This window comes from Melitaea cinxia, chromosome 10 (genome assembly GCF_905220565.1).
Source record: "Melitaea cinxia chromosome 10, ilMelCinx1.1, whole genome shotgun sequence".
NCBI classification, from domain to species: Eukaryota; Metazoa; Arthropoda; class Insecta; order Lepidoptera; family Nymphalidae; genus Melitaea; species Melitaea cinxia.
Window position 1 is genome coordinate 9650262 of NC_059403.1, and position 12172 is coordinate 9662433.

The 12172-nt window shown below is 31.8% G+C and overlaps 2 protein-coding genes across 2 annotated transcripts in view; both read left to right on the forward strand.

Moving 5' to 3' along the window:
• Window positions 1-423, forward strand: part of LOC123657053 (protein yellow-like) — a 30346-nt gene extending 29923 nt beyond the window's left edge. The window contains exon 7 of the mRNA XM_045592651.1: window positions 313-423. Within this exon, the coding sequence (XP_045448607.1) occupies window positions 313-423 (111 nt within the window). The remainder of the gene's footprint in view (window positions 1-312) is intronic.
• Window positions 424-10337: 9914 nt separating this feature from the next.
• On the forward strand, window positions 10338-10997 carry LOC123657259. The gene has a single exon (XM_045592832.1). The coding sequence runs from the start codon at window positions 10338-10340 to the stop codon at window positions 10995-10997; it is 660 nt and encodes a 219-aa protein (XP_045448788.1).
• The last annotated feature ends 1175 nt before the right edge of the window (window positions 10998-12172 follow it).

A 12172-nucleotide genomic window follows, 5' to 3' on the forward strand; every position in this document is an offset into this window, starting at 1 on the left:
GTATACCTATATAGTTCTTTTTACTTCCCCAATGAGTTAAAATGAAGAAGTATTTTATAACTCTATTTTATATTTTTTTCAAAATTATCTATCATCGCGAACATTTTACTGTTAGTATCGATTTTTTAGATTTTCATTTATACAAAGAGAGAGAAAGAGTTGGGCAAAAAAAGTGATTTTACAATTTGGTGCAGTTGTTTGGAAGTTACGCGCATAGATACATTTCAGCGATTTATTTTTACTTACATATATAATACATATATAGTATATTTAAAATGATAGAGCTTTAACTTACTATTTTTTGTTTTGCAGATCAATGTCCGAATCGTCCGCGTTGTGGAAGCTGGCTACGGCAGCACCTACGTACCCCTGCAGCCTCACATACTGCGCCGGTCTGCCAACTACACATCCCCACTTTACTGAATACGGACTAACCGTTGAGTGAAAACAATTTTCTTATTAGTGTTTGGTTTTTGAGTGAGATGGAATATTTTTTTTTTATATTAAGACGTTCGGTTACATTTGTCAAGTGTTGTGGGTAAAAGTACCCGGCATTAAATTTCTATTTTATCCAGTATATGTTTTGCAACAAGCGAGTTTGTATGTCAATGCTATAAAAAGGCCATCGTCTCTATTAAGGAAAAGGAGAAGAAGCGAGTTGCCAATATTTTAGAATTTTCATCCGTATACAAAGCTGTAAAAAAAATGTTACTGGAGTTTTACTTTAAATAATTAACTGAATAATATCGATTCATCTTTAGCTGTGTGAGCCCGTAGAAACGGCCAAACAGAAAGGAAAAAGTCCACAGCAACTGAGGTAGGATACGGCAGGAAATATTTTGCTTAAATTCTGGACACACTCAGAAGATAACAGCTAAATAATACTGCTTTTAAGAAGTGTGGTGAGTAAGGTGGCCAGAGCTCCTGGGGGAAATCTCCATTTGGGATTTCTCCCAAGAGAAGTCGGCAACGTTCTTGTGACACCATCAGGCTAGCCGTACGCTTGTTTGCCGATCTAATTGTATACAAAAAAATGTTACCTCTATTTTACTGTAAAAAATAAGAATGTATTTTAATAAGTAATGAATTTTATACTATGTATTATGAATTTGCGTAACTTACAGACGTCTTAACTAATAATATATGTATATAATTTTTTTTTAAATAGAATTATTTTTTTGTGTTATTTTTAGAATTGAAAGTGTTATCGGGCTTAAAAAATATCTTTTACATGACTATTCTTTGTTATTCAATAACCGAGCGACGTGTGTAGTTATTTGCTTATCTATATACTTATATACTTATACACCCGTATTTAATGCTAACATACAGGTACATCTACGATGCTTGTAAAGCTACAGACTGTAATTATTTTAATTGACCATAAATTAAAGGAAAATAAATAGTTTAATTTTTGTTATGGGGCTTCAATTTTAATTTTTTTTAACCGACTTCCAAAAAAGGAGGAGGTTCTCAATTCGACTGTATTTTTTTTTTTTTTTTTTTTTTTTTTTTTTTTTTTTTTTTTTTTTTTTTTTTTATGTATGTTACATCAGAACTTTTCACTGGGTGGAGCGATTTCGACAAATTTTCTTTTAATCGAAAGGTGGTGTGTGCCAATTGGTCCCATTTAAATTTATTTGAGATCTAACAACTACTTTTCGAGCTATATCTAATAATGCGTTTTTACTTGACGCTTTTTTCGTCGACCTACGTTGTATTATACCGCATAACTTTCTACTGGATGTATCGATTTTAGTAATTCTTTTTTTGTTGGAAAGGAGATATCCCAAGTTTAGTACCATGATAAGGAAACCAGGATCTGATGATGGAATCCTAGAGAAATCGATGGAAATTCTTGAAAATCCGCAATAACTTTTTACTGGGTGTACTGATTTTAATAATTTTTAATTTAATCGAAAGCTGATATTTGTCATGTGGTAACGCGTCGTTACTTGACTATTTTTTCGTCGATCTACGTTGTATTACTCGTCGATGTAAATGAAGTCGGTTTTTTTCGTTTGCGAGCAAACACAATTATTCTTAAAATTGTTTATTCATGTTATAACGTTTTTTATGACAACTGTTTTCACAGCAGCGCAATTATAATTTAAATATACAAATTAATTAATTACATGCATAGAAAATTAACATATTTATACATTTTATCTCGTAAAAAAATTTATACATTGTAATGTTTTGTACCTCTAAAATAACCTTAATTCTTATTTTTCATTTTCCATCCAAAAATGGCTTGGAAGAAATTGCTCTATGCGATAAGGCCGCCATTTGTACTTTTTCTTATTTTGCAATTTTTTTCTTGTGTACAATGCGTAGATTCTTATGCGTAGAAACTTGTTTTTATTTTCAAGGGTATTCAAGGTGTTTACTTTTTTAACATCTTGAATCTCTATCATTTAATTATTATGTTGAACACATATTAAAGTGCACTTTATTTCTAAAATATGTTGAAAGAATAATATCGTTTATAGTATTTTCTTAATATATGTACATTTATTAATAAGTATAATAAACTATTACTTACATTTTAATAAAGTTGCTGTGAATATTACAAATATTATGCCAGTGTTTGAAAAGTTAGACTAAATATAATTAAGACGTAGTATAGTATAGTAACAACTGTGACAGTCTGTAGTTAATTGTATAAATACCATTAATCATAATTTTAGTATTTAGATTTTTTAGAATGATCTTTCCAAACCCAAAAATTTTCAGTGAAAAATTAATTTTTATCTGATAGGTATCATTGCGCATGTAATTATGTTCTTTTAAAATTATCATAGCTATTATAGTATAATCTACTATTTATCAAATTGTTTCGAATGGGACAAGTAAACATAAGGTCCATAAGTATACTTAAGTTAAAACTACCAACTTCATTTGTAAGTAAAGTTAGTCAATCAACTTATTTCATCCATATGAAGAATTGTGTAATTATTGAGAATATGTACGTAATAATTTTATAACGATGTGTCCTATTAAAATGTGTTTTCCCTCGAACCCAAGTGTAAAATATATTTAAATTATTTATTACATTATAAAAATCATTTTGTACTTTTATATCGCAATAAAAAGTAAAATGTATATGCAATTTCTTATTTCACCTGTTTCGTTGTTACCTTTTTTGTGTTATTAAAAAATTTAATTGAATTTATGTTTAATTTACATATTTTCTGGTTCAAAAGGTTCTTAGGTGCATTCAATTATACGTAACTACTGAGCGCCAATACGTTACATCAACAAAAATCGCTAGAATTTATTTTAGGGCGCTGATTCACTTTTCGTGTTTACACCAAACGTCATGTTAAGATGAAAACAAAAACTAAAAGTAGTAAATATATATTTAATCTTTAATATATCATTAAGAATTAGTTATGAGTCATTCATCATAATTTCCCGTTTCCTTAAAATAACTTTAAATTATCAGAAAAATATATTCACGTTTATCGATAGACACAGTTTGCGTGGAAATACCTTATTACCAGAGATTATATACTAATTTCTGCACATGCATATGGGAAAACAATACACAGCATTTTTTTATTATTTATTTATAAAGGCTGTTACCGGGATGTTCCGATGAGCAGAATTTTTAGCAGATATGATAGAAGAAAGCGTTATAGTTAATTCATTAAAAATAGAACACCATTTGAGTGTATAAGAACTTAATAATCAAATGGGTGAAATAATCGATTACACATTTGCAAAAAATTAGTAAACGACCCATACTCACCAGCTCCCAGTAAGATATGATGTCAATGATCCGGAAACACGCAACATGCATACAATATTACGTACACAAATGCTAAGACAAAGTTGTAAAAATAAAAAATAAAATACGCAAGCAAAGCCGTAGGAAGTAGCAAATACGATTGTGTGGTTTTCACATAAAATATAATACCTACATAAAATATAAGCCCAGGTTCGATAATATAATTTTTGACATCATAATAATTTAGATAAGGTAAAAGGAAAATTAATTTACGGCCGATTTGAGGTCGGAAAGTAGAAGTAGAAGAAAGAAAGAAGGGAAGGGGTGAAAAGTTTTAAGTGTTGAAAGTAGTTTATCACGACTTCCGACAAAACTACGAGTTCTAGCTATCGAAAACAGTAAAATAGCAAAGTTGTAGGTAATAAAGAGGTCGACAAGTTTTGTGTTCATACATTTTTTACGTAAAAATTTACTTAAAATTTAGTTATCTGTTAATGTGCTGTAAATAATTATCCAATTTTATATTTATAATAAACCATTACCTACTTAATAAATAATGTAATATGTATATATTTTGTGTATTTATTATTACGATAAAACATAATGTAATGGGTATGTATTTATTTGTGTATTCATTTATTTATTAATTAATCTTAATATATATAAATCTCGTGTCACAATGTTTGTCCTCAATGGACTCCTAAACTACTTAACCGATTTTAGTCAAATTTGCACACCGTCTGCAGTTTGATCCAACTTAAAAGATAGGCTATATTTTATTTTGATATATTATGTTATTATTATATTTCAGAAAAAAATAAGGTGATACGAAGTTCGCCAGGTCAGCTAGTTTATTTATATGTTTATTATTTATTTATATTATTATTATATTATTAGATTGTAGGATTCACTTCATTTTGCCTTTTAGATGACCCTACTCTGTTTTGTTTTAAAATCTCCTCTATTCCAAGGTTGTCTATAAGAAATCGCTTACCTAGCGATAAGACCGCCTTTGTGCATATTATTATTTTGTAAGTTTTTATTTTTTTTAAGATACCTATGTACTTTTACTTTTATGCACAATAAATTATATTTCTTCTTCTTCTAAAAATTTATGCGAAAATTCAATAAACCGACTTTTTGGTTTTTTATCTTATTTTTTGACCTAAATTTGGTGAAAACTTTTCTACATTTTCAAAGGCTCAGGCCTGTAATGTTAAAATTTAATGTAAAAATTTTAACTGGTAAGTTCATCGTAGGAAAATTTTATTCGAGATCAGTGGCTGTATATTATTCATTATTATCATTTACCGTGTTATCAAACACGATTAAAATTGAATTATTGTTAATATTTCAAGATACCTATCCTATTATTATTTATTGATTCAATTCATTTAGTTTTTACCGATAATTAAAAGCCAATTATACATCAACATGAACGATTTACAAAAACTCTAATTATTGGAATTATTAATTCAATATTAGCTTCGTTTTAATTGTAGTTTAGTTATTCTTCGAACACTCGTGATTTAAACAAAACGTAAAATTTTTAAACTTCTTTCATTTCATAAAGATCAAAAGATAGTAATTATCATGTTCTAGTTTAGAACAAAAAAATGCAAGGTAATTAAATTGTAAACTTATGAAAACAACATTGTAATCAAAAGATTATTTGAGAGACATTTATTTTAATTTCATTCCTGACAATAAATTATAGCCCTGAAGACGATTAATTTCCCGTTGAGTCTAAGGGTCGGACCGGGCATACTCGACCCGGACCAGGCAAGGTATGTAACGCAGATGATTGATCTGGACCCAATCAGGAAATCTCATCTCATCCTGATCAGGTACAGACAAATCTGCGTTACATATCTTATCCGGTCCTGATTGGGCATGCCTGGTCCGGTCCTGCTAAAGAACACGAAAAATTTTCTCCTCGAGTAGCTGATATATTTTATTGTTACTGTCGTAAAGATGAAGAAGACGCAATATAGTAAACGGATTTTGCCATTTTAAAACACACTGTCACGCTTTTTCCATAAAATAGCATTTTCGTAATGAGTACAGGCATATATTTAGTACAGATACGAGTATTACATTTTCTCTTTAATGGTGCTATCCGGCTATTGTCAATTGTTTTTTATACAACAAACGCGAACAGTGACTCGCATAAAGTTGATAGTAGAGCTTGTAATTGTTGTTCTTAAAAAATATACATTTAAGAAAAAACAAAAGTGATCTTATGTGTAGTGTGAATATGATTGTGCGTTGAGTGCAACTGACGTGATGTTTTTGTTACCATCAAAACTTTCCTAATAATTGGGTGTTAAAACAAAAGCCTACTTCGAATGCTATAGTAACCACTCCTCTCAATATAAAATTATTTCTCTAAATTTATTTTTTGTAATTCAAATATATTAATATACTATAACACACGTAAATAATATTATGTAAATATTCACTATACACATACTCGTATAATTAACAATAAAATAACCAGTTGTTGTACTAGACACATTTGATATCAGTATCATTACATTGAACTTTTACTTATACTCGTATATTTAAAAAAAAATACATTTTCAATACATTCTGTTTTTTTCCAATGTGATGTTTTACAAAATTATTACATCTTAGCGTTTTAAAATTTACTGGACAACTATCTTGTATATATAGTGTATAGATTGTCAACATTCGATGAAATCATTTACCAATTTCGAAAAAAGTAGATGGTTTTTATGTCATTTCTTTTCATTTGCTGTATCGATTGTGATAACCCTTTTATTAATCGAAAGTTAGTGCATGTCGTGTGGCCCTATTTAAATTTGATAGACATATGACGAATACTTTTTGTGTTATCCTCAATTTTCTATGTTGTACTACATATTGATGTAAAAATGAAGTCGCATTTTACAGTTACATCTCCCGTTTTATAATGTGCTAGCTTTATTTCGCGATTTCACCCCGTTATTTGAGGAAATAATGTATTAAAATATTATATAGCTTCATCAGTCTTCATCGATAAATGGAATATCCAAAACAGAAAATAAAAAGCAGTTCGAACCAGTAGCTTCTGAGATTAGCATGTTGAAACAAACAAACAAACATACAAACAAACAAACTTTTTGGCTTTATAATATTAGTATAGATAGCGCCAAAGATTTAAATCTTGTCTTTGGATAGCGCTATTTGTGTAACCTATAACCTTCCTCTGTATACATACATAATTATGTTTTTCAAAACAAACACACGATATGTAGTACGTAATGTATATTACGTAACATACATTATTAGTATGCATATTAGCAGCACTTATAAGGTTAACAACAGATGCGTTGATTTTTTATAATATTTGAATAAATTTTAACAAATGCAGACATGCCATTATTATTCTTTTTTTTATTTCATGTCATTAGATAAAGTTTAGATACAATACAATATTTGAAATCAACCGATGACACAAAAAACAAACTGCATCAATTTAATTATTTTAAGTAGCCAATTAGCTATGTGGTTACAGAAGTAAATAATATAGTCATCCCCTCTCTTCCAGTGGGTGTCATAAGAGGCGAATAAGGTATAACACAGTCACACAACCACCTTGGAACTTAAAAAGCCGACCGATGGTGGAATAACCATCCTACTGCTCGCTTTGAAATACACAGGCCAAAGACGGGCAGCAGTGTCTTCGGTGCGACAAAGCCAGCCCTGCGGTCACCAACCCGCCTGCCCAGCGTGGTGAATATGAGCAAACACGAGTTCACGCCATTTTTGGCGCGAACTTGTAGAGGCCTATGTCCACCAGTGGACTGCGATAGGCTGAAGTGATCAACCAATATGATAACGAGTCATAGTTTTTTATTGTTTGATTTATTTACTAGCCTTCAAAGGGTTATACTTGTGTATTTATTTGTTTCACTATTCATGATGGTAGTTAATTTGTGCTAAAAATAATACCTACAGTATATAAATACAGTTTTTATTGTAAAAACCTTAATTTTGTTATAATAAGAAAATAGAAGGATTCACTTATCTTCGTATATTTTATTATAGAATGAAGTTTTTAGGTAAAAGTAATATTAAAGCATTGATTCGTAATATAACAATAAATTATAAAAATTGGAATTCTTTTATTAACTAAAACGTTAATTACTGAAATCAATTTTATAATAACATTAATTTGAACAAATTATCGCTATTTTTAGTTTTATAACGAATTTTCCATACAACAAAGTTATAAAACAGCCACTAGAACTAGTGGGTTCGTTTTGCATCAACCCGGGTCGATATATTTGTTAATTGTATATGCTACATTGCTATGAATTGTTACTATTCATATCTTAGAACCTTTCTGAACCATGCATAATGTAGTATGTACAAAAATATTTTAAATCAGACTGATTTCTCTAGAGATGAGACCGTTGAAACAAACAAGTCATTAGGTGTTCGTGTATGACAGTCTGTTTGTATCTTAGTACTAGCTTTCTGCCCGCGGCTTCCTGCGTGGATGTCATAATTTCGGCTCTTTCTTTTTTCCCGTTGGATATAGTCACGTATACGTCACTCATTGATAATATAACATTAATAGAAATTTCAAAATCGAATCATTAAAGATAGGTCTGAGGAATCGGCTTATTGTTAACTAGCTGTGCCCACGACTTTGTCCACGTGGAAACAAAAATAATTATTGTTAAGTTCGCAGAGTTATAAAATAAAAATAAAAATCTAAAATAAAGCCTAAGTTACTCCTTATTACATCAGCCATCTGCCAGTGAAAGTGCCGTCAAAATCGGTCAAGCCGTTTAAAAGATTAGCCGGAACAAACAGACAGACAGACAGACAGACAAAATTGTAAAAAAATAGTAGATTATTAACCAAGGGGATAAAGCAGTGTCTTCTTACGCGGTGACGATTTAATTCACACCCAGGAGCTCGGTTTGGAGAAGAGCTAAAGAATTTTTGTACGGAACAGAATTGGAAGTGCGCGGACATTAAGATTTTAGGACTGAACTTGAATTCACACACGTATGTAAGTGACATTTCCTATACTAAACGTTGGTTGGACCACTGTGTAGTGTCGGAGGCGGGATGGAAAGCAGTTGTAGATGCTAAGATACACTATGATGTTTACTGGTCAGATCATTACCCATTACAAATTAAATGTAATTTAAATACAATTAGGAGTGAGTTTGTTTGTAATAATACTAATGAAAATAATGATGTTATATGGGGGGAAAGAAATTTGGAAGAGATAAAATTATATCATGAGCAGTGCGATATTTTGTTAAAACATATAGAGTTTCCTGAGGTGTTAAATCAGTGTAGTAATATTAGTTGTTGTAATCAGGAACATAGGATTATTATTGATAGTTTGTATAGTAATATTGTTAATGTATTAAAAATTGCATCTAGTCGAAGCTGTAGTAAAAATAAGAATAAGAGAAAAAAACATGTTGTAGGATGGAACAAGCACGTTAGGTTAGCACACCGGGACGCGCGATGTGGGTTTCAGGACTGGGTTCTATATGGTAGGCCTAAAACGGGAGATATATATAACAACATGGTCTATACTAGAAAAGTTTTTAAGGAAAGATTGAAATGGTGCCTAGATAATAAAGAACAGATACAAATGGACATGATAGCTTCACATCATTATAATAAAGACTTTGGGAAATTCTGGAAACAAACGAGTAAACTGAATCCCAGGTCGCGAGTTCCGGTTAGTGTGAACGGTGTTAGCGAGCCCTCTGAAATTGCAGAGCTCTTTAAAAACCAGTTTAAAGTAGAATCTGTACTTGTTCCATCGGAGGAATATTCATTGAATCTGGGAGATGATTCCAAGTTAGTTGAACAGGTGGTATTTTCTGAGGTAGAGGTAAAAGCAGCTATAAAGAGCATAAAGCGCGGAAAATCACCTGGACATGACTCCCTAAGCATTGAACATGTACAGTATGCGGGTGAGCATATGTCTAAGGTACTGGCGTTGTTTTATACTGCTTGCGTGTGTCACTTATACCTACCTGAGAAAATGATGAGGACCCTGGTGGTACCTATTGTGAAAAACCGTACAGGGGATGTCTTTGATAGACGTAACTATAGACCCATATCATTGGCCACCATCATTGCAAAAATACTGGACAGTATGCTCAGTAGCCGATTGGATACGCATCTAAATCTGCATGACGCACAGTTCGGATTTAGACCCGGACTGTCCACTGAAAGTGCAGTGCTGTGTCTTAAGCATACTGTCCAATACTATACGAACAGGAACACACCAGTTTATGCGTGTTTCCTGGACCTTTCAAAGGCCTTTGATTTGGTGTCTTACAATAAGCTGTGGCATAAATTAAAGACAGAGACCACACTTCCTGAAGGCCTTATACGTCTATTGAAGTACTGGTACGGTAACCAGAATAACATTATTAGTTGGGCGGGCTCGCTGTCGGAGCCATACAGGCTGGAATGTGGGGTGAGGCAGGGAGAAGTGACCTCGCCGAAGCTTTTTAGCTTGTATGTGAACCGTCTTATTGAGGAGCTGAGCAGCACCAAAGTCGGATGCTCTATTGATGGTACATTTGTTAACAATATAAGTTACGCTGACGACATGGTGCTGCTGAGCCCTTCAATCAAAGCCCTTAAAAAATTATTAGGGATCTGTGAGAGGTATGCAGTGGCTCATGGCCTTAGGTATAATCCCGAAAAGAGCGAAATGCTTATATTTAAAGCAGGTAATAAATGTTATCCCACAGTACCGTCGGTAACAATAAGTGGCACTTCGCTTAAAATAGTAACAAAGTTCAAGTACTTGGGGCATTGGGTAAATGCTGACCAGAGCGATGATATGGACATGGAACGGGAACGTAGGGCGCTGGCGGTCAGAAGTAACATGCTTATCCGCAGGTTTGCAAAGTGCACAAATGAAGTTAAAATAACTCTATTCAGAGCATACTGTCAATCTTTTTACACTTGCAGCCTGTGGATTAAATATACTAAGAAGGCCTACAGCGTTCTGCGTGTCCAGTATAATAATGCGTTTAGGGCGCTGTTGGGGCTCCCGCGACACTGCAGTGCCTCGGGGATGTTCGCAGAGGAGCATACAGATGGCTTTTATGCAATTATGCGTAAGCGTGTGGCATCTCTGTGGAGGCGGATACGCGCGAGCACAAACAGCATCCTGCGTACAGTTGCGGACCGGTTTGACGGATCCATAATAAAAGATTGGATCACCATGCATGTTATGCCGTCGGACCGAGCCGCTAAATAAATTAATAACATTAGCATGATAGGTACATACGATATGGATGAAAGCCGCGAAGAGTGAAAGGAGGATTGAATGATACTGATTAACTTGATATATATATTTTTTCATGTCTATTTTGTGTTTTGTGTGTTTTTAATTCATTGTATTTAACTCATTAATTATAAATTGTTAATAATGATAATGAAATGGTAAATAAATTAATAATTAAATTATAATTCACAATAATATAATATTTAAAAAAGGGAATGCACATTTTAGTTGTTTTAAAATTGTTGTTATTATTAAGAAATATTATTATAGTTATTGTTAATTCAAAATTTATTAAAATGTAATTATTTAATTATTTAAATGTAATTGTACTAACATTAGACTATAAGCATCATTGTTACTAACACTATTATATGGGCTAGTCCCGAAATAAAGATTATTATTATTATTATTATTATTAAATCACGCGAGCGTAACGAAGGACTCGAGGTTTACTCCCGAGCGTAACGAGGGATGTAAGTTCACCCAAGACTAAGACAGCTTCATCACCGAGAAAAATACTCTACTTTTCGTACCATTTGCGAAAAAATTAACACATAATAATATGAGATAAGCATAACGTATTTTTAGAACATTAACTTATTTATAAAAATAAATTAAAATAAACCTACCGTGTATGTATTTGAAGAAAACATAAACGCGGCAAATTCCTAGACTAATATTTTTTTGTCGGAAAAGCAAAGGCATTAAGCTCATAGGGCTTCGTCGGTTTTCGTAATTTTATTTAATAATCATAACTACATAATAAATGCGTATTCCTTTTTCAAAAAGATTTATAATGCTTTATATACAAACTCAATGGTGTAAACACAGATGTAGTTGAGTAGAAATTTCGGTAAGTATTTCAAATTTAAATCACATTCTCCTCCTAGAGGATGAATGAAATTCAGTACAATTTTCTTTCCCTGTTTTAACAGATTAAAAATGACTATTGCTATGCTCGCTTTTTGTGGCATAGGATGTCACTTATTTGAGCAAGTGGTACGAAAATGTTATTTTGGTATATGTACCGTGTATACATTTAGACAGTTTACAAGTACACTTCAATTTTATTTATTTGTATAGATTACTAACTTAATGATTAATATAAGCACGACGAAAAGTGTAAATTCTAACTAATAATGTATAAT

Bases quoted from the DNA above. Each gene is read 5' to 3' on its own strand.
- LOC123657259 (XM_045592832.1), top strand. From the start codon at position 10,338: ATGGTGCTGCTGAGCCCTTCAATCAAAGCCCTTAAAAAATTATTAGGG.